The sequence below is a fragment of the Myotis daubentonii genome, chromosome 16 (assembly GCF_963259705.1).
Source record: "Myotis daubentonii chromosome 16, mMyoDau2.1, whole genome shotgun sequence".
Lineage (NCBI taxonomy): Eukaryota > Metazoa > Chordata > Mammalia > Chiroptera > Vespertilionidae > Myotis > Myotis daubentonii.
Genome location: NC_081855.1, coordinates 17,623,677 through 17,647,840, shown reverse-complemented (window position 1 = coordinate 17,647,840; position 24,164 = coordinate 17,623,677). Strand labels below are relative to the sequence as shown.

The 24,164-nt window shown below is 57.2% G+C and overlaps 4 protein-coding genes across 6 annotated transcripts; 1 reads left to right on the top strand and 3 right to left on the bottom strand.

Annotated features, from left to right (window-relative positions):
• The first annotated feature begins 1,182 nt into the window (after positions 1–1,182).
• Positions 1,183–6,473, top strand: ACADVL (acyl-CoA dehydrogenase very long chain). 2 transcript variants are annotated; one of them, XM_059668839.1, is made up of 20 exons: positions 1,183–1,332; positions 1,422–1,497; positions 1,763–1,828; positions 1,929–2,001; positions 2,093–2,157; positions 2,264–2,398; positions 2,781–2,925; positions 3,170–3,299; positions 3,390–3,515; positions 3,862–4,060; positions 4,292–4,396; positions 4,834–4,920; positions 5,002–5,064; positions 5,168–5,269; positions 5,343–5,440; positions 5,515–5,587; positions 5,687–5,759; positions 5,848–5,920; positions 6,027–6,102; positions 6,177–6,473. In XM_059668839.1, the coding sequence occupies exons 1-20, from the start codon at positions 1,286–1,288 to the stop codon at positions 6,315–6,317; spliced, it is 1,953 nt and encodes a 650-aa protein (XP_059524822.1). In that variant the 5' UTR covers positions 1,183–1,285; the 3' UTR covers positions 6,318–6,473. The 2 variants fall into 2 exon arrangements, with proteins under 2 accessions (XP_059524822.1, XP_059524821.1); XM_059668838.1 differs by having other exon boundaries at positions 1,188–1,347.
• Positions 6,023–16,347, bottom strand: DVL2 (dishevelled segment polarity protein 2). Of its 2 annotated transcripts, none has more exons than XM_059668836.1 (15): positions 15,890–16,347; positions 11,603–11,672; positions 11,129–11,274; positions 10,887–10,996; positions 10,631–10,766; positions 10,431–10,521; positions 10,217–10,286; positions 9,978–10,117; positions 9,824–9,900; positions 9,140–9,207; positions 8,836–8,964; positions 8,599–8,730; positions 8,297–8,476; positions 7,676–7,894; positions 6,023–7,539 (listed from the first exon to the last, which is right to left on the bottom strand). In XM_059668836.1, exons 1-15 carry the CDS (start codon positions 16,081–16,083, stop codon positions 7,091–7,093), a joined length of 2,211 nt encoding a protein of 736 aa, XP_059524819.1. In that variant the 5' UTR covers positions 16,084–16,347; the 3' UTR covers positions 6,023–7,090. The 2 variants fall into 2 exon arrangements, with proteins under 2 accessions (XP_059524819.1, XP_059524820.1); XM_059668837.1 differs by having other exon boundaries at positions 10,899–10,996.
• A 653-nt stretch (positions 16,348–17,000) lies between these two features.
• Positions 17,001–21,016, bottom strand: PHF23 (PHD finger protein 23). The gene is made up of 5 exons (XM_059668841.1): positions 20,773–21,016; positions 19,299–19,330; positions 19,048–19,140; positions 17,666–18,503; positions 17,001–17,561 (listed from the first exon to the last, which is right to left on the bottom strand). Exons 1-5 carry the CDS (start codon positions 20,804–20,806, stop codon positions 17,347–17,349), a joined length of 1,212 nt encoding a protein of 403 aa, XP_059524824.1. The 5' UTR covers positions 20,807–21,016; the 3' UTR covers positions 17,001–17,346.
• Positions 21,017–21,844: 828 nt separating this feature from the next.
• Positions 21,845–23,854, bottom strand: GABARAP (GABA type A receptor-associated protein). The gene is made up of 4 exons (XM_059668856.1): positions 23,637–23,854; positions 23,001–23,079; positions 22,761–22,879; positions 21,845–22,309 (listed from the first exon to the last, which is right to left on the bottom strand). Exons 1-4 carry the CDS (start codon positions 23,724–23,726, stop codon positions 22,244–22,246), a joined length of 354 nt encoding a protein of 117 aa, XP_059524839.1. The 5' UTR covers positions 23,727–23,854; the 3' UTR covers positions 21,845–22,243.
• Positions 23,855–24,164: the final 310 nt, after the last annotated feature.

Here is a 24,164-nt window from a genome sequence, read left to right as displayed (position 1 = left end):
AGCTGAGCTGTGTTCTCCCAACCCAATTTTAGCCATTAGCCAAAGCAGCACTCTCTGAACCAACCAGCTATCCCATTCTCCTCCAGGTCTCCAGGCACCACCACCATCACCTTGCTCCACACACCCTGGCCCCTTCTCCCCAAAGCCAGTCACAACTTCGCTACACTTTCCTGAGGGACTGAGGAAGATGGCTGCCTCCCACAGCTCAAAAATAGAGCCCAGCTCTGTCTCCTCCTGGGCCTGTCCCCAGTGGGAATGGCAAAAAGAAGGGCATAAATTACCTGGGACTCTTTTAAACTTAATTTTTAGAGAGAGGAAGGGAGAGAGAGAGAGAGAGAGAGAGAGAGAGAGAGAGAGAGAGAGAGAGAGAGAGAAACATCAGTGTGAGAAACATCAGTGGGCTTCCTCCCGCACCCTGACTGGGAATCAAACTCACTACCCTTTGGTCCAACCAACTGAGCTACACTGGCCAGGGCCACCTGGGACTTCTTGGCCCAGAGCTAGAGGAGTGTGGGAGAGGGACGAGACATGAGGATCCCCACAGTTCCCCTCACGCCTGGAGAGCTCCATCTGCCCAGAGGTCTGGCCTGAGCACCTGTCTCAGGAAGAAACAGAAGGCAGGTGCAGAGAGGTAGATGTTGAGGAAGGTCCCAGAGGCCTAAGGGGGGGGGGCAGTGAACCCCAGGAGGGAAGAGGAGGTCCTTCCTACTGTGAAAATGTTGGTGTTTCCCAAATTAGTGGACCTCCTGGGTCTCAGGAGAATATGCTTGGGACACTCACACCCCAGCTTGAGTCCCCCACCCCGACATTTTCCTCCCTTTTGTGAATTTCACCGGGGAGACCAAAGAGTCATCCTTCCATGCCTCTGCCTCTGGCATCCAGCTTACACTTCTCTCTCCCCGCCTCTCCCTCCTAACCCACCTGTAAGCGCTCCTTCCAGCCCACCCTCCATCCCGCTGCTGCAGTTGCTAAGCTCCTCCCTCTTCAGTCCCGGCCTAACCGATCACGCCTTCCGAGAGCTACACTCTAGTTCGGACAGGTGGCAGGAAGGAGTTTGGGGGGGAGAAGGGACGTTTGGAGATCACCCCTAGGTCAACCAGAATGCAGGGCTGGGGGGGCTCCGAAACTACAGCTCCCAGCATGCCCCGGCGGCCGGAAGCCCCGCCCACCGCCCGGTGCATTGTGGAGAATGAGTCAGAGGTTGTAGGACCCTGGCTTTCGCAGACAGAACCAGAGCGCGAGGTCAGCGCTCCAGACAGCGGCGGCTAAGGAAGGCGGTTCAGAGATGCAGGCGGCGAGGAGGGCCCCGAGCGTGGGGCGGCAGCTGCTGAGGTTGGCGGGCGGAAGGTGTGTGTATGCCCGGAGGGCTGGGGGCGGCGGGCCCGGGGGCTGGGCCAGGACTGACCCTCCACTCCCCACAGCGCACGGCCCTGTGCGATCCTGGGCCACCCCCGGCCCGGCCCGGCCCAACGACCCTATGCCAGTGGGGCCGCTCAGGTAAGAAAGCGACGGTGGCTTTGGGGTGGGCGACCGTCTGGCCCCCACCTCCCTGCCGCCGCCGACAGGGGTCTCCCTCCTGGTGCAGTGACCCGCTGACCGCTCTGGCAGCGAAAGTGGGGGAAAGGGCGGGCCAGGGTGCCCTGGCATGAAACTGGGTGAGAGGTCGCCGGGTCTGCCCTTCCTGGCACCTCGCTCTGCCCCTCGCTCTCCTTGGCATTTCGGCAGACCCTTCCCCAGCCGCGTTAACTATCCCTTTCCCCAGGCGGTTCTGGACAAGTCAGACTCGCTCCCCTCTGAGGCTTCGACCGGGGAGAAAGCGGCCAAGGCGGTATGTGGCCCCGATCTAAGCCGCCAGGGGCGGGGCTGGGCGGGCCCAGGGGTCACCCCAGCAGCCAGCTCCCTGAATCCTCCTCCTTCCCCTGTGACAGGAATCTAAGTCCTTTGCTGTGGGCATGTTCAAGGGCCAGCTCACCACAGATCAGGTGTTCCCCTACCCGTCAGGTAAGGGCAGGGGAAGTCCGAGCGGGCGGGGGCGGGGGCGGGGCAGGTTCCCCTGATCACCTGGCCTGGCCTGTCTCCGCTGCCTCCGCAGTGCTCAACGAGGAGCAGACACAGTTTCTCAAAGAGCTGGTGGGGCCGGTGTCCCGTTTCTTCGAGGTAAGAAATAGCCTGGGCCTGGGGAGTAGCGGGCTTGGTCCCTGTGGGGTGGGAGCGGTTTCGCACCTTTAAAGGAGCCTGCAAGCGGGATCCTGTGCCCTCCCAGGAGGTGAACGATCCCGCCAAGAACGACACACTGGAGAAGGTGGAGGAGACCACCATTCAGGGCCTCAAGGAGCTGGGCGCCTTTGGTCTGCAAGTGCCCAGTGAACTGGGTGGAGTGGGCCTCTGCAACACCCAGGTGAGAGCCCCGCAGCTACTTCCCAGCATCCAGGTCTATGGTCTACTCAGCTTGGCAGGTTCAGCTCCTTCATCCCTGGGGCTAGTCTGCCCAGTCCCTGCCCTGGAACCTGCGGGATATGGTCTCTCAAGATGTGCACACACCCACTCCAGACACATCACTGAACTGCATACAGTCCCCTAGGGCCGTGGACCCCCACCCAGGTCCCCAAATCCTGATGAACCTCATGTAAGTGGGGACTACCGGACAGGGTAGGAAGCCATCACGACCTGGACTGGACACCCGCCAGCCAGTGCCCTTCCCTGCCATGGTCCCACTTCCCTTCTCCTGGGAACGCCCAGGTCGGGCTCTGCCCACCAGTTACAGCCTGCTTCCCCTCCAGTACGCCAGACTGGTGGAGATCGTGGGCATGCACGACCTTGGTGTGGGCATCACCCTGGGGGCCCACCAGAGCATTGGTTTCAAAGGCATCCTGCTCTTTGGCACGAAGGCCCAGAAGGAAAAATACCTCCCCAAACTGGCATCAGGTAAGCAGGCCTTGTAGCCCCAGGGATTAGGGGTGTCGGGCTTGATGCAAATTAGGCCACCACAACGCTTGGCATGTTGGTTGAGGGAGATTTGGGGAAGGCATGACAGGGTGCTGGTAGGGGAATGGGAAGAAACTGAATATACCCCGAGGTGTTAAGGGGTCACTTGGGGGGGCACTGAGGGACCGTCAGTGCCCATCAGACCCGCGATGGGCCCAGTGTAAAGGAGCTTTCTGCCCAACAGGAGAGACTATAGCAGCTTTCTGTCTAACTGAGCCCTCAAGTGGCTCAGATGCCGCCTCCATCCGAACCTCAGCTGTGCCCAGTCCCTGTGGAAAATATTTTACCCTCAATGGAAGCAAGATTTGGATCAGGCAATCTTCCTCCCATTTCTCCCCTCCTCTGCCCGATTCCAGGCCACACTGCTCTGTCCGCCACGCCCTGACTGCCCTCTCTCTCCACAGTAATGGGGGCTTGGCAGAAATCTTCACCGTCTTTGCCAAGACACCAGTTACGGATGCAGCCACGGGAGCCGTGAAGGAGAAGATCACAGCTTTTGTGGTGGAGAGGAGCTTTGGAGGGGTTACCCAGTGAGTGGGTTTGGGGAGGAAGAAAAAGGTTGAGCCAGGGAGGGCAGTACCGAGCTCTGGGGCAGATGGCTGTTACAGGGCACCTGGAATGTGTGCAGAAGCCAGCACAGCTGGAGAGAGTGTTCCTTTGGGACTAAAACGTATGAAACTGATCTAAAGCTTTAGCTCCAGCAACCAATGAGGCCAGCACAGGGCAGGACAGGGCCAGACCTCCTCAGCCCTCGGGCATGCAGGGAACTTGTGTACAGGCTACGAGTTGTAGTTCCTCCCTGGTTGATAAGAAATGAAGGGGCAGCTTTCCCTGCACCTTGTTGGGCACACTCTGCTCTGCTCTGCCCTATTGCAGTGGGCCCCCCGAGAAGAAAATGGGCATCAAGGCTTCAAACACAGCCGAGGTGTACTTTGACGGAGTCCGAGTGCCGTCAGAGAACGTGCTGGGCGAGGTGGGGGGCGGCTTCAAGGTCGCCATGCACATTCTCAACAACGGAAGGTTTGGCATGGCGGCGGCTCTTGCAGGCACCATGAAGGGCATCATTGCTAAGGCGGTGAGTACCCTGCTCGAGTCCCTAGACAGCCCAAATCTGTCACATTGTCCCCCTTCCTCCATGTCCCTGTTCCCCTGCAGAGACCCCTCCCCCACCAGCAGCTCCAGACCTGATCACTTAGGTCTCCATCTAGCCTAGACTGGACTCTCCTTGGCTGTGGCCAAAGCCCAGCCCAGCCCCTCTCCTGGGAGGACTAGAGAACCACAGTGGGACACAGGTGCTCTCTTCCAGGTGGATCATGCTGCTAATCGTACCCAGTTTGGAGAGAAAATTCACAACTTCGGGCTGATCCAGGAGAAGCTGGCCCGGATGGCCATGCTGCAGTATGTGACAGAGGTGAAGCGTCCTCCCCATGTTCCTTTCCTGTGGCCTTCTCAGTCGGGTCAGACTACAACCCCCAGCAGCACCTGGGGCAGTGGGTCTCCAGCTTTACACCAATGCCCTAGGGGATGCGGGGAGGCATAGTCAGCTCAGCCGCTGCAGAAGGGGGAGAGCCATGCTGTTCTGCTGAGGTGCTTTCCAGAGGGACCTGAAGTCTATTCTACCCCCACATCCACACTTACCTCTTCACCCCTTTCAAGAAGTCAGATTCCTAGAATCCCCTGATGAACTAACTCAGGGAACCAAGTATTTCAACATGCCTGACACGTGGAGTTAGAAGGTGAAGGCAAGGGCTGCAGGAGCTGGGGCAGATTTGGTCTTGGAGATCTGGGTGATCAGGTCAAATCTAATGCAGCCCTTTTCGTTCTCATGTTCCAACCACGCAACCTCAGTCCATGGCTTACATGGTGAGTGCCAACATGGACCAGGGATCCAAGGACTTCCAGATTGAGGCCGCCATCAGCAAGATCTTTGGCTCGGTGAGGCTTCAGGCTGCAGGGAGGGAGAGCCCAGTTCGGGAGCTCAGCTCCAAAAGCAACCTTCTATGGTTCTGTCCCTAGGAGGCAGCCTGGCAGGTGACAGACGAGTGCATCCAGATCATGGGGGGCATGGGCTTCATGAAGGTACGGGAGGGTTCTCTGCCCTTGGGAGCCGCAGTTGGGCTGGAGGAGGAGGCAGGCACGTCCCACTCAACAGAGGCATGTGATTTATCTTTCCCTGTGCTAGGAGCCTGGAGTAGAGCGTGTGCTCCGGGATCTTCGCATCTTTCGGATCTTTGAGGGAACGAATGATATTCTTCGGCTGTTTGTGGCTCTGCAGGGCTGCATGGTAAGGAGGAGGAGAACTGAGGGGAGGAGGTGGGGAAGACGGAACCCTGACTGTTGTACCCTCCTGCCCACAGGACAAAGGAAAGGAACTCTCTGGGCTTGGCAAAGCTTTAAAGAATCCTTTGGGGAATGCCGGCCTGCTGCTAGGAGAGGCAGGCAAACAGCTGAGGCGGTAAGCTTAGGGGCCAGGGTAGGGCAGGTTAGTGTAAGTGTATGGCAACTAACCACTTTCCCCTTTCCTCTAAGGCGGGCAGGGCTGGGCAGTGGCCTGAGTCTCAGTGGCGTCATCCATCCGGATTTGAATCGGAGTGGTGAACTGGTAAGGAGTCAACGCTTGAGTGGGTGGGAGACAGCCTGCCTCCAGAGCTGATGGGGCTGTGTCCCCCCTGAGCCCTGGGCACCTTCCTCGTCTCTTCAGGCAACACAAGCCCTGGAGCAGTTTGCCACTGTGGTGGAGGCCAAGCTGATAAAACACAAGAAGGATATTGTCAGTGAGTGAGACCTACCCCATACCCACCCCTCCCCCGTTTTCCTCTCCCTCCGACTCACACCCCTCCCCCCATCCCATCTACCTGACAGATGAACAGTTTGTGCTGCAGCGTCTGGCAGACAGTGCCATTGACCTCTATGCCATGGTGGTGGTTCTTTCCAGGTGAGGAGGCAGTGTGGGAGGTCTGGGCCGCAAGGCGGTCCTGGGCCACAAGGGGGTCCTGGGCCAGGGTCACAGCCCTGAATTTTTGTCTCCTGCTTCCCACCAGGGCTTCACGATCCCTGAGTGAGGGCCACCCCACAGCCCAGCATGAGAAAATGCTCTGCGACAGCTGGTGCATTGAGGTGAGATTCGGGGTTGCCAAGAGCAGGTGGGGGGCCCAAGGCACAGTCCCGAACACCCTCTTCCCTGTCGCCAGGCTGCAGCCCGGATCCAGAAGAGCATGGCTGCTCTGCAGTCTGACCCCCACCAGCAGGAGCTCTTCCGCAACTTCAAAAGCATCTCCAAGGCCTTGGTGGAGCAGGGAGGCGTGGTCACCAGCAACCCCCTCGGCTTCTGAATACGCCCAGCCAGAGCCAGGGTGTGCCTTAAGCCAAAGCCTAGGCCCCTTTTCTGTGGGCCCTGGTTCTCCCTTGAAGGGGCCTTACTCCAGGACTGTGCCTGCTCTCAGAGGGAGCATTCGCTGCCTTATCAATAAAGTCATGCTTTGCTACTGTGTCTGAGTCCTTTTCCTCGCTGCCTGCCTCCCTCCCAAAAAAAGGAGCCAAAGGCGTAGGGAGTTTGCCCCTATTGCTTTATTTGGTGTTTTATACAAGTGACTAAAATAAATAGAATAACAAATGCAGCTACATTGGCCCCCAAATACCAAATACCCCAGCTTTCTTTGACTGCTGTCAAGGGTGACCAACCTCCCCTCTTCCTCCCAGGGTAGCAGGACAGAGGTGACTGGATGAGGTCACATTTGGGGGTTAAAAGAAGGGCCGGGAGATAGGGATTCTTCATATAAAAGAGGAAATATCTACTAAAAAAATAGTCTAAAATATGTAGAAAAATCTATTTTAACCCCCCCAAAAAGCGTACAAAAAAAAATACTAAAAATAACCAAAGGTCCCTTGTACACCCCTGAGGGAAGGGGGAGGAACCAGGCACTGCTGGTAAGAGTCACAGTGGTAACCTCACAGTAGGCAGCAGCCACAGGACAGGCTGAGCCCAGGCACCCAGGCACCACAGAGGAGTAATGAACACGCCTGATAAGACACCCAGTCACAGGACAGGAGCACCAGGCGCTGACCAACAGGCCAGGGGGAGAGCTCCAACATGGCACTGTTGGCTCTACATGACATCCACAAAGAACTCACTGGGGTTGCCCATGGCCATGTGGAAGCTTTGGCGGCTGGCTGTCAGCTCTGGGGGCACTGAGCCGAGGTCTCTGACTGGAGGGGCCCCCGGGGGCTGCACTGCTGGAGGGACAGGTGGGGGAGGTGGGGGCACCATGACCACCATCATGGGATTATAGGGAAGGGCCATACCAGGGGGTGGTCCATAGGGATGAAGCCCTGGGTGGGTTCGGAGGTTGGGAGCACCTCCCGATGAGCTCCTGGAAGGGGGAGGGCCCCCATCACCAGTCCCACCAGGTTCCCCGCCCCGCCGAAGGCTGCCCCCGCGGCTGGAGGGCTCCGACTCACTGCCACTGCCAGACTTGGACTCGGGGGCCCGCTCCTCAGGCCTCCCTGGGCGCCCTGCACCCCCATCGCTGCGTGTGGACCCACTGCTCCGGCTCCCTGTTGGGGGAGAGGGTGGGGGGGCAACTGAGCCCGGGCCCAAGGCCCCTCAGCCTCCCCAGCCCCTGCCCCTGCCTCTCCACCCTGGTGTCCCCGCCCCCCACCCACACTGTATCGGTGTCTGGCAGTTACTTACCTTCACTGTGCTGGCTGCTGGCACTGCCTCCACCGTAAGTGTAGGATGAGAGCTCATGGTAGGGTGGGGGCTGGGGGCTGTACGGGTGCGGGGCTGGGTACTGGTAGGGGAAGGTGTGCAGCAGGGGCCAAGGGGTGGCCCCAGGCAGAGGAGCCAAGGTGTCCTGGTCCGAAGCCCCACTGGAGCCGTCATTGTCATTCAGAGACAGATTGACTAGGTCTGGAAAGAGAAGAGACTAAGTCACTGCTTCAAAGGGCCAGGTCGCCAAGACGTTGGATGAAGAGGAACTGGGAACCGTTTCCCCAGAACCATCCATGCCAGGGGTTCCAACAAGGGCCTCTAACAGGAAGTTCCCCGCCTGCCACTACTATTGGGGCAGGAACCAGCCAGGGCCACCACAAGTCCCATAGGCTTTTATGCAACGCAGGAAGAGGCGCCCTAGCCCCAGCAGGCAGCACTGTGCCTGGTGCTCTGCTTGTCCAGCAGAACACTGGTGGGCATTGGCCGCTACTTGTGTCATCGGCCAGTGCAGGGCCCAGTGCAGGGCACATACTGCTCCTCAGTCCACAGTGACCCTAACCGGTTTCTGGGCAAAGTCTGAAGTTAGAGAGAGGCACTCACAACCCTCACAGCCGCCACTGAGGTCTCCAAAGACATAATAGCACTGCTCAGAGAAGGTGATCTTGTTTACGGTGTGCCGGATAAGGCCAGCCTTGAGCAGTCCGCTGGCGTACTTTCGGGCCTCCCGCCGCTCAGGAAAGCCCTCCACGTGATGGTAGAGCCAGTCGACCACATCCGAACCTGGGATCACCCCGAGCAGAGAAAGGCTTCAGATCCCCCGACTTGTTTCACCCCTGGCCTGAGCCATTCCCAGCTTTGGCTCCTCCTCCTTCCCATGCCCCGTGCCCAGGCCCCAGCCGTACCCAGAAAGGCATTAGGGATGGTGATCTTGAGCCACATGCGGTCCCGAACTTCCAGCCCAGACTCTGGAGATGCCATGGCTTTGGTCACAGAGGCCATGTCTGTATGGATGGAGAGGCCTCGGCCCTCACAGCCTGCCAGAGAAGCAGGAATCAGGCAGAGCCCACTCCCAAGGAGCAAGGGGATCACAACACTGCAGCCTTCTGGGAAGGGGGGATGAGGCGGGCCTAGGGGCTCACCATCAGGCAAAGAGGACCCTGACGTAATGGTGCTCATGGACGAGGAGCCCGGATAGGCTGGGAAGGTGCCGGTCAGTGCAGCCGAGTGTGAGACCCAGGCAGCAGGGTCAATTGGCTGGATGGGCTCATCTAGGACAGAGAAAACCACCAACATGACCACTTCCTAGTCCCGGAGAGCCATCCCCGCCCCTCCCTGACTGTGATTTGACCTTCCTCCACCCACTCCCAGTGGCCCTGGGACCCGCCCCAGCCCTCCCCCGCCCTCCCCGGCTCCCCGCTGCAGGCCCTCCCGAGCATCACTCACTGCGGGGGAGAGTGAAATAGGCCTGGGGAGAGGGGTCCCAGCACTTGGCCACAGTCAGCACGATGGGGCTGTAGGGGAGAGAAGGCCGGTCAAGCAGGGTGTGGAGAGAGGCCTCCGGAGGACAGAGGCCTGGAATGAGAATGGGTTGAGGGACAGAAAGAGGAAGAGAAGAGAAGACATAGCTGGGCCCCAGAAGATGAGGGTGGAAGGCTCCATCCACTATGAGGGTGACTCACCAACTTGGATAACTCTGAGAAACATACTGAGTCAGACAAGAGAGTACACACTGTACACTTCCATTCAGAGAAAGCCCCCGAGCAGGTAAAACTAAAGCATGTTGTTCAAGGGTACACGCATGGCTGGTAAAACTATCAAGCGAAGCGAAGATTTCGTCACCGCGATGGCCAAAGAATCAGGAGCATGATTACCCCTAGGGGCCGAGAGGGGGGTGGGAGCCGGAAGGGACACCGGGGGAAACTTTGGGGGTATCAGCAATCTCCTACTTCATGATCTAGGCAGTGGTGACAGGGGTACTCATTCACGCAAGAATCACTCATTACATTGCGCATCTTTTGTTTTATACACCTTTTACATAAATGTTTCACCACTCTTTAAAATGATAAAACAAAAAGGAGAAAAGGCCGACAAGAGGACTGAGGGCCCGAGACCAGCTCGGAGACTCACCCTGGCTTATGCACAATGTCTCTCAGCACTCGTACCGCATCGTCGTTGCTCATGTTCTCGAAGTTCATGTCGTTCACCTGGAAGGGAGGGGCAGTGGGTCAGAGACAGGGTGGGAGAGGCCGAGACCCCTGCCCGAGTGCCCTGCCCAGCACACCTGCAAAAGCATGTCCCCCGGCTCGATGCGCCCGTCAGCAGCCACGGCCCCCCCCTTCATGATGGAGCCGATGTAGATGCCCCCGTCTCCCCGCTCATTGCTTTGGCCCACAATGGAGATGCCCAGGAAGTTGTACTTCTCTGTGGAAGGAGTCCATGTGATGAGGGGAAGCCCAAGCCACATGACCCCCGCGCCCTGGAGACCAGGTCCCCAAACCCCCGTCCCTGGCTCCCTCATACCCATGTTGAGTGTGACTGTGATGATGTTGAGAGACATGGTGGAATCAGTGACGCTGCTGAAGGATGAGGTCTGTGGGAAACAGGGAAGGAGCTAGACTAGACTGCCTTCAACAACCCAGGGACAAGTCTGGGATTGTCTGGGCCCTCATACCCACTTAGCCAAGGCCCAGGTCCCCAACTTCCCCAAGATCCAGTCATCCCATGACCCCCTCACCCTCTCCAGGCGAGGCGGCCGCTGTTTCCTCCGCCGCCGGTGGCGCTTGAGGAGGCGAGAGGCACTGCTCTGCTCCGTGGAGCTGCTGAACCTGTCAGGAGGTGGGAAGGGAGCACTTGCAGGCAGAGAAAGGTGAGAGGACTGGGTGCAGGAGGGAAGAGAAGGGGCTGGTGCCCTGGGGGAGATCTGTGGAGCCATACCTACTCGTGGTGTCGTCCTCGTCGGAGTCCCCCAGGCTGGTGCTCTCCAGCTCGCTGGTCATGAGGGTTGAGGAACTCTCGTACCCAGCCAAGTGGCGCTCCAGCCTCGAGGGGCCACTGGGCCTGTGGCCCCCAGCTGAGTATGAATGGCAACTTCAGGCACCAAGCCTCCTGCTCCTCACCCTCATCAAGGCTCGGGTCTGACCCAACCCCTTCCCAACTCCAGTCTACCCACCCTCAGAGCCCGACCCCTCACCGCCATGCTCACTGCTGTCTCTCCTGCGAGGCCGCTCCCGCCTCAGAGACACTACTGACTCTGTTTCGGTCTCAGGCTCCAGATTTTCCCGGCTGCTGGACACATTCGGGCTAGAGGGGCAGAGAGGGTGCCAACGGGAGGCAGTGGGACAGAGTTCCAAAGCCTTGGCTTCCCCGCCCAAGAGGCTTCGATTCCCTCCTCCTCTGCCCCCCCCCCCCCCCCCCAGAATCCCAGGGACTCACTGGAAGGATGGAGGTCTGGAGTCCCCAATGCCACTGGTCCTCTCCGGTGGTAAAGGGGGTAATGGTGGGGTTGGAGGCACCAGTTCTGTCCGAGGCTCCTGGGCTGGGGGAGCTACCTCGGGTTGAGGGTTATCGGATGACACAAGCTAGAAGGATGCAAGTGATTAAAAAAAATAAATAATCTACTGGAATGTGAGGCATATGAGATGGGAGTGAGGGAAAGGACTAGAAAGGGGACAGGGTCTGCCAGAGCCTGGAGAAAAGCATCAAAAAGCAGGAGGAAGCTTGTACATAAATGTTGAGAGGCTCCAGAGAGAGGGATGAGGGACTTCAACTAGCTCTCCAAACAGGTGGGGAAGCAAAGAGCCAGGATCTCCAACAACTAATCAGGGGTTGGGCTACAAGGCCAGACTAAGGCTTGAAGAAGCTTGGTGATACAGGAGGGACTGGGCCCTCAGAGCCAGGGCCCCTTACCCAGGAGACAACTCTTCCGTTGAAGCAGGGAAGGCGGGCATTGTCATCTGAAATTTCTTCCTTCACCACCCTGTCGAAAGCCAGGATGAAAAGTCAGTGAGACTGGACGGTCCCTCCAAACCCATCCCCAAAGTTTCTCCCAATTTTTTTTTTTTAAATCACAAATAGGATTTCTTTTCTTTTTATTGATTTCAGAGAGGAAGGGAGAGAGATAGAAACATCAGTGACGAGGGAGAATCACTGACCGGCTGCCTCCTGCACTTGCCCCCTACTGGGACTGAGCCGGCAACCAGGGCATGTGCCCCCGACCCGAATGGACCCCAGGACCTTTCAGTCCACAGGCTGATCTCTATCCACTGAGCCAAACCAGGCGGGCACAAACAGGATACTTTATTTGTCACCATTAAAAGTCTGCCTTTAAACAGATTCCTGGACTGGGGCTCATATCCATCAGCTCATTCAACTTTAGCACCTGCCTCAGCCTCAGTGCCTTTCCCAGAACTCCTACCTTCACCGTGACGTTTCCCTAACTCTAACGCGGGCTTCTTCAGCGTTTTGACTTTCTAACAAAGATGTCTTGGAGCAGACAAGTAGATGGGCAAGCCTTTTCTAATGCTACCTGGAATCAACTTATTGGCCACTTCTTTCAAATCATCTGTGGACCTCTCGGGTCATGATTTCCATCATCATCTGGATTTGGTGGACCTGTTGATGCTGAGCATAAGAGGTCTTCCAAATCTAATTGTTGTGTCTTTTAGTAAAAACAACACAGAATAGATGAAGCAAATGACCACCGGTCGTCTGGCATCAACACGAGCTTCAGTCATGGGCTGCCATTTTCTGACCGTGGAGCACATTTTGTCTCCATGGTAAGATCCATGCCATGGAAATTAGGCAGGTCTGCCCTGAACATCCTCAGTAATTAGCTTGAATTTTCTAAATGCAACTTCATTACCCTGCAGATCAGCTACACTCACTTCAAAAACATGGCCTTTGAGACCTTTGGATGCAATTTTGGTTTCCTGTGTTCTCGTGACTAGTGTTTTTTCTAGTATTTCTTTATATATATATATATATATATATATATATATATATATATATATATATATATATATATATATAATTGATTTTTTTACAGAGAGGAAGGGAGAGGGATAGAGAGCTAGAAACATTGATGAGAGAGAAACATTGATCAGCTGCCTCTTGCACACCCCCCACTGGGGATATGCCCGCAACCAAAGTACATGCCCTTGACTGGAATCGAACCCGGGACCGTTCAGTCCGCAGGCTGATGCTCTATCCACTGAGCCAAACCGGCTAGGGCTCCAGTATTTCTTATATGGAACAGAGCTGGTGCTTTCACATCACACCAATCTTTCTTAGAAAATGGCTCAACCCCTTTCTAGCTGGCTCCCTTTCTGCCACCTTTTCTAAGGCACCTGTTCTTGCAGACTACCATGGTGTTGCTCAGAGAGCCAAACGGGCTCTCCCAATCTCCATCCAGCTCAAGGATGTGATGCTGAATTTCTCCCACCCTGTCTAAGTCCTCTTCTCTCGCATTAAAACACTTCGCTCTTATACCTACGATATCTACAAACTCAATGCTGTTTCTTTATTTCTTCTTCTCGCCCCAGCTCATCCTCAGGGGCTCAGTGCTGCTCCGAAGATCTCCTTGAGCCTGACTCAGATCTCTCAGTCCAATTTAAGAGGCCACCCCTAAGTTACCCCAGTTGCCCCAAATATCTATCTAACCTTAGGAGCCTTGCAGGCAGCATCCACTGTTCCTCACATATCTTCCCCCTCCAAAGTTGTTGGTGCTCATCTAAAGCTCTGCTCTTAGGCATTCTTTAGTTTTCTCTAGCTCACTTCCAGGGAGCCATCCACGTGCACGATCTTTGCCTGGGTGAAAACAACCATCAAACCAAACACTGGCCCTTCCTCACCAGGCTGAGAGTTCCCAAGGGGAGGGAGGCCCTGCTTCCCATTCCTGTGCCTCACCTGCCACAGACTCTGCAATCTGCTCCACCTGACAGACTTCAATGACCAACCCTGGGGGTCCCATCTCCCCTGGGTTCCTTGAGATGGACTGGACTTGCCCCTTTTCAACCACCTGTGGAATCAATTATATTCAACACCATGTCCTGGCCACACAGCAAAGTACCTGACACTTCACAAACATCAACGAATACTTGTTGACTAAAGGAATACACATATGAACTATGAGCCTCTCTGCCCTGAACAGAATCTCATACACATTCCCCACCCCCACCCCCCCCGCCCCAATAGGACATCCTGTCTGATTAACCTTTTAGCCTAATATGGTTCTAGACCCCTGGATACATGCCAACTTAATCCCATTTGCTTTCAATGTAACAAACGCAGTCCCGTCACTACCAATCTGTCCCAGCATAATGTCATATTCTTCACAGCATAATACCAATCTGTCTCAGCATAACCCAGCCTTCCCAATGATTCCAGTCTGTATTACCATAACGTGGTTTATGGACTAGTCAAACTCAATACTGCCAATTACCACTGGCCAAGAATTAATGTGTGCTATGCACCTGTACTAAGCATTTTACTCAATCTGCATTTCACAGATGAGATCAGGCACAAAATTTTTTTTTAAACATATTTTATTGATTTTTTACAGAGAGGAAGGGAGAGAGATAGAGAGTCAGAAACATCAATGAGAGAGAAACATCAATCAGCCGCCTCCTGCACATCTCCCACCGGGGATGTGCCTGCAACCAAGGCACATGCCCTTGACCGGAATCGAACCTGGGACCTTTCAGTCTGCAGGCTGACGCTCTATCCACTGAGCCAAACCGGTTTCGGCTCACAAAATTTTTTAAATTGCCCAATTACACTGCTGACAAATAGAAGAACCTTGATTTAAATCAAAGGTAACTCCCCAGACAATACCATTTTCCCAATGGTCAACAATCTTTCTAGATGGAGCCCAGTTGATTTGGCTCTCCTAGAACCCAGCCTATCCCAGCCTATTCAGTCTGCTTTCAAGAGCTGAGGTTGAGCCCTAGCTGGTTTTGCTCAGTGGACAGAGCGTCGGCCTGCAGACTGAAGGGTCCTGGGTTCGATTCTGGTCAAGGACACATGCCCAAGTTGTGGGCTCAACCCCAGTAGGGGGGGGGGGTGCAGGAGGCAGCTGATCAATGATTCTCTCTCACCATTGGTGTTTCTATCTCTCCCTTTCCCTCTCCTTTCCTTTCTGATATCAATAGAAATATAAAAAGAAACAAAAAAAGAGCTGGAGATTGAGCCCTGGCCAGGTGGCTCCGTTGATTGGAGCGTTGTCTCATGCACCAAAAGGCTCCAGGTTTGATTCCTTCCTGGTCAGGGCACATAACCTAGGTTCCAGACTGGATCCCTGGTCAGGATACATAGGGAAGGCGACCGGTTGATGTTTCTCTTTCACATCAACATTTCTCTCTCTTCCCCTCTCTCTCAAATCGATAAAAACATCAAGTGAAGATTAAAAGGAGAGAGAGAGAGAGAGAGCGCCGAGGTTGAGGTTCAGTACCCAAAATTATAAACACAAAAGAGCTCACTCTGCATTATTTAAAGTCCCAGCTTAGCCCAGAATGTCCCAAATTACCCCAGGACAGCCCAATATATTCTAGCACAGCCTAGAGTGTCCCCACACGCAGCTGTCTGCACCAACACATACTAGAATATCCCCATACAGCTGTCAGTATTGGCAGAGACACCAAGAGTACCGAGTGTCCCAATAAAAACCAGGCCCCAATACAAACCAACATCAACCAATGCAATCCAATAGAGACCAGAACGGCCCAATCTACCCCCAGCCTTCAACGCCCCCATACAGCACCCTCTGCATTAGTACAGACGAAGGTCCCAAAACAATCCCGGCGGCCCTGGCATGGGACGGAGTGTCTCAGGTTGCCCCAATAGAGCCCAATCTACATCAGATTTCATAGTATCTGCGCTACAGAACTGCGCAGAATGAGAGGTAGAGCGATCTACCTCAGGACAGTCCAGAATACCCCGAATAAACCAGGGCGCCCCACTCTGCTCCAGGAGAACCTAATCCCCGCTAATCTGGCTCCGGGTTTAGCATAGCCAGTCTTCCTCCTACAGCTCCGTGCGCCTGTCTGTCCATCCCGGGCAGCCAATCCATCCCACCACAGTGGTCCGCTCCATACAGCCCAGGAAACGCCAGCATGGCCCAGACTAAGCCGTGCCCGCGACACCGCCAATCAGCCCGGGCGCAGCCCCCCTCGGCCCCAGGCTAGGCCTCGCGCTCACCCGAAATCCTGATCCATAGACTTGAAAAAGTACTTGGCGCCCGCGGGCCGCTGCAGGACGCTCTTGAAGTCGCCGAGGGTGATGCGCTCGGCGGGGACGGGGATCTTCACCAGATAGGGAGTCTCCTCCTCATCCAGGTGGTAAATCACCTTCGTCTCCCCGACGCCGCCGCCCCCCGCCCCGCCGCCCGCCATGGTCTCGCCCGCGCGCTCTCCGGCTCCACCGCCCACCCAACTGGGCTACTCGCCCCGCTGCGCCTGCGCACACCCGCACACCGACGCGCGAGCGCGGGCCGGACCGCCCGGGTGCGAGAGGCCGGAGGGAGGAAGGCGGGGGTCCACGGGTGGCGGCCAAGGGGGACGGGCCGCGGGGCGCGACCCGAAGCCACGGACTCGCCGCCGCCGCGAAAACCATCCAGCGCCCCGCCCACCTCTTCCCATGTCACGTGGCTCAAACCGGCCCGCCCTCTCGCGACGCCCACACCACGTGACGGGCGCCACACCACGTGACTGCTTTCAGCAACGGTCTCCCTCGTGGCCCCGCCCCCCATGCCCCCGTTCCCCACTCCCCTCCCGTGCCCTCCGGGCACCCCGCCCAAGTTGGTCCCGGCCCCCAGGGGGCCGGCAACACACTCCCACCCCGCAGGGGCTCCAAGCAGCTGTGGTCCGACGGGGAAGGCGGGCGCGGGGAGGGCGGGGTTCCGGGGGTTCCAGACTGGGGATGACATGGGGCAAAGCCAACTGAAGCCAGAGTTGTTGGGCAAGACACAGAGGATCATGTTCAGCTCCGGCTTTAGAGGTGGGTTTCAGGACCGCCTCCAGCCATCTTCTCTGCCAGCTTTTCCAAAACCTCCCTCCCAAGGACAGTCAGTGAGGGCTGTAAACACAAAAGAGCCCACTCTGCTTTATTTACAACACGCAGGCACCCGCACCCGCACCAATGCGGGACAGTATTATTAAAAACAAGAGGTGACCCGGAGAATGATCACCTGTCTTCCTTCCTCCCTCAGCCAGGCTCTGGTACTCCACCTCTGAGCTGCCCTGCCCAAAAAGGGGAAGTCCAAAATTAAAAACAAAACCAGTGTAGAATAAATGGGGATGGAGAGAAAAGATGAGGGAGGGAAGTGCTGAATTTACACTAGCGTTTTATAGACAACTGTCCCATTCCATCCCATTTCCAACCCTGGCACATTGAGTGAGAGGTGGCAGGTCCAAGGGACAGGGATTAAGTGTCTAGGGACCCAGACAGCCTCCCACCCCCAACTGTAATGGCTCCCATTTCAAGTCCACAAGGTGGGAAGGAAGAACAGAGTAACAACTCATTTCCAAACAAGGCTCCCTTGGGATTTCCTGCCTTGAAGTGGGACAATATCCAAGCTCCGGGGGATGGGCTGAGGACCCCGAGGCTCAGTTCCCAAGTCATGTTGTCATTTGGAAGTTCCAGCCTAGACAGTGATGTCAGGGCTCTCCAGATTTGGGAGGCCCCCCTAACCGCCGGGCCTCTGGCCGCAGTTCCTTGCACTTCTGGCAGTAAAAGAAGTCAGGGACATTCGTCTTCTTTATCTTAGCACATGAGAGGTGGATCCATGTCCCACAGAGGCTGCACTCAATCATGGGCCGCCCAGCAAAGGGCTTTCGGCAGTAACACGTGATCAGGTCCCACGAGTCATCACCTGGGGCAAAAAAGGTTGGTTTAGTATTGTGCCTGAGCTGCTGCATCCCCGACAGCCCCATACCCATCATCCCAGCTGCCCCTGGGCAACTCCAAACTTCTCACCTGACTCTACCATGATGTCCTCATCCATGACCCGCATCTCCCCTTCACTGGAGCTGGCATCACCATCTTGGCTTGTTTCAGTGCTGCCCACCTCCTTGCTTTCACTGTCAGTGGGAGGGGCTCCTTCAGGGTGCGCAGGGGCAGGGAGCCTGGGAGCCTCAGGGGGTGTTGGCAGCACAGGGGCTGGGGTGTCACACCCTACCATTGCTGCCATCTCTTCTTCCTCCTCCTCCTCCTCTTCCTCCTCCTCCTCTTCAGAGTCTGTATCACTGGGAGGTGCCCGGGGAGGCCCAGGAGGTGGGAGTCTATCCCCCCGCTCTGCCTTTTTCAACTTCCGCTTCTTGCTCTTCTTGATTCGAGACCTCTTTTCCCCATCCGCAGGGGCTGGCCGAGGCCTCCGAAGAACCCCAAAGCCAGCCCCCCCTCCTGGCCCCAACTTTCTGTTCTTTCGGTCCTTCTTTCGAGGAGGCTGGGAGAGGTCCCCCTGGGAAAGGGGTACTGGGGTGAGAGCAGCAGAAGGCCGGGAGGCATGTGTGAGGGATGAGGGAGAGAGTGGAGATGCCATTTTGGGCCCATCTAGATCAAAGAGAGAGTCCTTGAGCTTCATCTTCTCAAGCAGGGTGGCACTGTCAGGCGCCTGCAGACGAGAGAAGGTGGACCTTGGGGGTCCTGGCTGGGTGGGACCTGCCTGAGCAGCCCGTCTCTTGGATGACTTGGCCTTCTTAACGAAGGTCTGGATGGTCCGGAGATCGGAGGGAGCTGAGTCCCAGCCGTCGCTGTCGGCCGCACTCTCACCTCGCAGTGGAGAGCTGGAGCCGGAGGCCGGCCAGTCGCTTTCCTTCAAAGAGGACAAGACCCGGGTCAGCAGGGGACCCAGTGTCGTCTCCCAGCTCCTCTACAACCCTAGCTTAAAACCTGGGGACTAACCTACCCCGAACACCCTGCCAAAAACAGCAAACCACCACTGTGCTCAAAGATTGATCCCCACCCCAATTCCCATTAGCGTCTCCATGTTACTTCTGCCCTTACATTTTAGCCGTTTCTCCAGTTCCCACTGCCTTTGCAACATTGTATCCCTCCAACAAGAATCTTATTGTCTAGCTTTCTGTGTAGCCTCATTGGTTATCATGTACAGTTTCCAAAAGTTTATCCAAAACACCTTCCATTAACAAAACCCCAAGGCCGTTCACAGCTGCTCAAGCCAGCTCTCTCCATTAATCCCACCCCCACCCCAGACAGTTTTCCTACTAGAATTTCTAATCGCCCTAGTCTCACATAGTTTCGGATGCGCTTCTTCTGTAAGTAAGTACAGCTCCAGTCGCTCACCAGATGTCTACAGTCCTAGGCCACTACCCTCATGTCAGTTGACGGCCTGTTCCTACCTCTTTGCTGGGGGGGATGTAGCCGGCATAGGCCAAGACAAAACTGCAGAATTTGTTGAAATCCTCAATTGTTCTCCGACGTTTCTCGGGTGGCTGAAGGAAGGAAAGTCGTATCATACGGGGTTTAAGAGGGGCATTTCCAAAGGCATATACCCAGGAATAAGGAAGCTGGAGTAGGTGGGGGGGGGGGGGGGGCGGGGGAGAGGCGGGTCGGATAGCAATACTGGGCTGCAAGGTAAGGGGAACCTCACCTGAGTCTCTGGCTTCAGGGTCGGAGGTGGGTCTGTGAAAGCAATAAAAGCTGAGTCAAGGCACGAGGAGAGTCTGGGTGCAACCCCACCTCTGAGCCCTGGAGACCCCAAGCGAACCCCCAGCTCCCCCGGGTCCCAGAGCCCGGCCAGCGAGCCCCTGCGGAGCCCGCCCCGCCCCGGCTCCCCCGCCCGCCCGCCCCGCGTGGGGCGGAGCCTGGGCGCGGCGCGGCGCCCTCCGGGGCCTCGGTACAGCGCTCCCCTCCCCTCCCCCCGCCGCCGGCCGCGCGCTCCGCCCCCCCACGGTCTCCCTAGACTTGTCTACTCCGATCGCTCGGCGCCCCACCCGCCGTACCGCTCCCGGGGCCGAGCCGGGCCGCGGCCCGCCCGATCCCTCACAGGCGCCCCGTGTCCGAGCTCCTGCCGGGCCGCGCTCTCCGCACCGTCCCTCCGAGACCGAGCACGCCGCCCGCCGGGCCCAGGAGGACCGCGCCGCCCGCCGGCCGCCCTCCGCGAGCACGAGGCCGGCGCGCCCCTCACCCCACACACTGGCTCGCTCCGCCAGCGCCGCTCCACGTCCGGGACAGACCGGCGCGCTCGCCCGGACGCGGCCCCACCTGCCCCCACATACCGCGCTCCCCACAATGTCGCGGTCCCTCCGCCCCCATCCGGGGCTTTGGCCCCTCCCCGCCGCGAGCAGCTCGGCTCCCCGCCGGGCCCCCGGGCCCAGTTCGGAGCTCTCTCCGGCCGCCGCCTCCCCCACCCCCGTACCCGCCACCCAGTCCCGAGGCGACGGACCCCTCCACTCTGGCCCCCGCCCTGCTCCTCTCTCCCGCGCAGCAGCCCCAGCTGCCCCTCGCCCTCCGCAACTCCGAGCCTTTAACCCTCGCCGCCCGAGTCCCCCACTCGCCGCACAACTCGCCGGCTCGATCCCGCCCCACGCCCCAAACTCCTCACCTCCGCGCTCCCGCGGGCTCTCCCGGCACAGGTCCCTCTGCCGCAGACAATGCCCGGGCTCCCCTTTCCCGCAACTCTCCCCGCCCTCCAACAAACACCGGCCACCTCCGGCGGCAACTGCCGGGCGCTCGGCGCTGCCGCCGCCAACTCCCCACCTTGGGGAGCCGGCTCCCCACTCGGTCCACCTTCTCTCAACTACTCTCCGGCCCAGACCCCCCAGCCTCCCAGCTCCAGGGCTCCGACTGGCCGGAGGCCCTTTCGCCCCCTAACCCCAGGCTGATCTCCAGCTCCCACTCCCCCCTCCACCGCCTCACACAGCATCTGGTCTCCAACTACCCCCGGCACAGCCTCCCACTCCTCCTCCCCAAGGTCTCCCAACTCGTCGCCCTCCACCTCCAGGGCAGCCCCCGAGCCCCTCCCCACCTCCCTCGCTGGACTCCGGGCTCGACCTCCAAGTTTGCCAATTGATTCCTTGCCCGCCCCCCTCCGGCTTAGTGCTCAGTGCCGGTCGAGAGCTCACCTTCGGGACTGGGCTCCGCCATGGCTTCCAGCATCGCCCCCTCCCCTCCTCCCGGTCCGGCGGCCCCCTCCCGAGCCGGGGATCCCGGTGCCGCCTCCGGTGCTCGGTGTTCCCGCTGCCTCGCTCCACAGAGGTGTCTGCCTGGCCCCGGTTGCGACTCGAGTCCGCTAGCCGCTGCCGCCACCTCCCTCTACCACTGCCTCCCGCACTCCCGGACCGAGCCCCCTCCCCCCGCGCCGCCGGCCGCCTGCTCCCTCCTCCTCCTCCTCCTCCTCCTCCTCCTCCTCTCCACTCCCTCCTCCCCTCCCTTCGCGGGCGCCGAGGCGCAATGCATCAAGGGACTTGTAGTCCATCTGGGGGCAGCGGGAAGGGGACCGCATGAGCCTTGGGAACTTCAATTCCCAACAAGCTACTGTTTCGCGCCGGCGCACTAAACCGCTCCCCTCCCCCTGGGAGTGGCGGGGAGATTGGTAGCGGAGGGTAGAGCGGAAACGCGCGCGCAGGCTCCTGGGAAATGTAGGCTGGGCGGGACTAAATAAGAAGGGGAAAGAAGGGATTAGAACTCTCGGCCACCATACTGCCTCACTCTGCAGTTTCTTTCTCCCTTGGAGGACCGCCCCACTTCCGGCCAGAGAAGTGGTTGCTGGGAGATGAAGTCCTTCTGGTAATAATAGATCCCTCCTCCTAGTCTTCTCTCCTCTTTGGATTCACTCCACTAGATCCCACATGCCCGCACAAAGTCTGGACAAGTGACAAACTCTCTTCCTTAATCCAAAAGGAACAAACTTGGATGTATTCATCTAAAGCAGATACTTTCAAACTTTCCCCACCGGAACCCAGTAAAAATGTTCCTCTTTTACATCAGGACCCAATACACAGGTATATACAACTGAATTTCATGAAACAATACCCAGGATATCCCATCCATCACAACAAAAGCACCTTTTCATGCACAAGGAAAAGCCCAACATCAACAGAATAAACCAAAATATATTACTATCCCCCCAATCTCATCTTTTCCCACCAACCACTGAAAAAACAATAGAAGGTAGCAACACAAAGCAAAATCCAGTTCAGCTTGATGGTTTCCTCTTTATTGATGTGCCTCTTACCTTCCCCCCCCCACAATTTCATCCCCTTCCATCTACCCCACAAAAAGATAGTGAAAGGGAACCAGTATTGGGGTTCTGAGCTCCTTGGGCAGTTAGAAAAGGAACAGAAACCAAAACAATCACTGGATGTGACAGAGATCGACAATCAAGTCTAAAGCAGAGTGGGAAAGGTGGTAGAAAGAAGAAGGCAGGAGAAAGGAGAGGTACCAGAGGCCATCTCCCCCATGAGCCCCCTGCTAAGAGGGTCTGGAGAAGAGCCTCAAACATTAGGAAGTACAGGTCCTGAAGGAAGAAGTCAAGGAAGGGGGGGCCATCTCTCTCTATGTAGAATGGGACCCTCCACTACAGGCGCAGCAGCTTCACAGGCCATAGACACTTTCGTCGCTGTAGGCAATGTATAGAAAGAAGTCTTCTTCATGGTGCTCCTGGGGTGAAAGCAGAAAATAATGGTGCTCAGGCATCTGGCCTTTAGTTACTTGAACCACCCAACACCCAAACGCATTCTTCAAAAACCATTTTTTGAAGACCCTCAAAACCACTGCCTTAATTCCCCGCCCCCCCCCCCCACTTGTTCCAGGACCTAGCAGCCTAACAGGAGGATTATCTCTAGCAGCAACCCTGGGCAAACCCCCCCCCCCCCAAAAAAAACCCTCAAACTGTTCTCTGCTGCCTGGAATGAGGAGGGTGGGGGAGAGTCCATATCAGAACAGTTGCTCCAGCACGCTGTTCTCTCCCTTCTGTCTACTCCCACTGTCCTGTACAAACCTCCAACCCAGGACTACTCAGCTAACCCAAGAACTGCTGACCTAAGACTTTCTTCCCCTCAAGCTCTTCCAACTCCTCTCCAAAACCACCACTACTTCCCAATCGCCATACCTGGTACAGCTGACCCATCGTGGCACTGGTGGGTGGAATGACATTGTTGACAAAGAAAAACAAGGCATCCTCAGCTCGGAGGTGAATTCGCTTCCGGATCAAGAAATAGAACTGCCCAACTGGCCAAAATATAAGATGTGATAAAGTCACAGGTATCACAAATGCCCTCAAAATAACAGCTGCTATGTGGAGCCTCCTCCCACAGATAGCAAAACCCGGGTACTGTGGTAAGATTCCCACCTGTGAGATCAGAAGGCACCAGGTATTTCTTTTTGTCCAGGTCTCCTATCCGAGCTTTGGGAGCCTTTTCTACTATCACCTGGTAAAGGGAAGATGAAAATTAGAAGACATTTGATATTATAGCCCCCGGCTCCACCTGTCAGCAACCCAAGCAACAATATTCCTAGCACCCAAACGCCCCAGACTCATTTCTTTGTCTCTGAACACGTGGTGCAGCCCTGAGTAGAGACCCGGGACCCCACTGACTCAACTCCCCTAACCACCCAGGTCCCTGAATGGAGGGCGTCATAATAAACAACTACCTGAACCCCACGGGACGACTTGTCTGGGCAGATATGGGTTCACTCTCCAAAGCCTAGCTGGCTGGGGGAATGACCATGTGACATTCAGACTGTCAAACTCCCTACAGCCTCCGACCCAAATCCCACGATCTATCTCCCCCATCCACACCCCTGAGCCCCCAGCTACCACCACCACCCCTCCTTTCACCTCCAGCCCCCGACAGCAGTTTCAGGGTCGCTCCCAACCCCACCGCAGCCCACAGCCTGATGGCCGCGCTGCCCGTTCCGGACCCAAGCCCAGGCTGTGGCGTCAGTACCAGCGCCCCGCGCCCTCGGCCCTGGCTACCGTCCTCACCGGGACCCGGTCCGGGTATTTCTTTCTGATCTTCTCGCCCTCAGAGCGGCGCTTCTCGAACGGATGCTCCTCTTTATACACGAACTTCATCCTCCCGGGAACCGGGCTGGACCGGACTGGGCTGAGGGAACCCAGGGAGGGGGGGCCCGGGACGGGGGGCGGCGGCAGCGACGGTGGCGACGCGCAGGCGGATTCAGCGGAGCGATCCCAAGACTTGCGCTACTTCCCTATTCGCCAACCCCGCCCCCGCCCATCTGGGGCCGCCCTGCGGGCTACGCTACGCCACCAGCGCAGCAGCTCTAACGCGGATCGCTTAGCACCGCCTGACCGCACCCCCACGCCGTCAGCGTAATCACTTTGGAATCAATTTGTGGGCTACACGGCGACGTAGCAAATTTGGGTGGTTGGTCTTCGCTACCGTAAAAAATAACTGAAAACCCATTTCCCGACCTTCCCCACGAAGCTAGGAAAGAAAAGAAGCTAGGCGATCGTAACCATAGTTGAGACTCGGCTCCCCCCCAAATTCTT

Bases quoted from the DNA above. Each gene is read 5' to 3' on its own strand.
- ACADVL (XM_059668838.1), top strand. From the start codon at position 1,286: ATGCAGGCGGCGAGGAGGGCCCCGAGCGTGGGGCGGCAGCTGCTGAGG. The intron at 2,158-2,263 runs GTAAGAAATAGC...GTGCCCTCCCAG, and splicing joins CGGTGTCCCGTTTCTTCGAG to GAGGTGAACGATCCCGCCAA. The intron at 2,399-2,780 runs GTGAGAGCCCCG...CTTCCCCTCCAG, and splicing joins TGGGCCTCTGCAACACCCAG to TACGCCAGACTGGTGGAGAT.
- DVL2 (XM_059668836.1), bottom strand. From the start codon at position 16,083: ATGGCGGGCGGCGGGGCGGGGGGCGGCGGCGTCGGGGAGACGAAGGTG. The intron at 10,997-11,128 runs GTGAGTCCCTGG...CTGCCCCTCTAG, and splicing joins TCCAGACCTCCATCCTTCCA to CCCGAATGTGTCCAGCAGCC. The intron at 10,287-10,430 runs GTGAGGGGGTCA...TGTTTCCCACAG, and splicing joins GGCCGCCTCGCCTGGAGAGG to ACCTCATCCTTCAGCAGCGT.
- PHF23 (XM_059668841.1), bottom strand. From the start codon at position 20,806: ATGCTGGAAGCCATGGCGGAGCCCAGTCCCGAAG. The intron at 19,331-20,772 runs GTGAGCTCTCGA...TTGCTTTCACAG, and splicing joins GGCGGAGCCCAGTCCCGAAG to ACCCACCTCCGACCCTGAAG. The intron at 17,562-17,665 runs GTGAGAAGTTTG...TTTTTGCCCCAG, and splicing joins GGACATCATGGTAGAGTCAG to GTGATGACTCGTGGGACCTG.
- GABARAP (XM_059668856.1), bottom strand. From the start codon at position 23,726: ATGAAGTTCGTGTATAAAGAGGAGCATCCGTTCGAGAAGCGCCGCTCT. The intron at 23,080-23,636 runs GTGAGGACGGTA...TCCCTTTACCAG, and splicing joins AATACCCGGACCGGGTCCCG to GTGATAGTAGAAAAGGCTCC. The intron at 22,880-23,000 runs GTGGGAATCTTA...TATTTTGGCCAG, and splicing joins GGTGCCTTCTGATCTCACAG to TTGGGCAGTTCTATTTCTTG.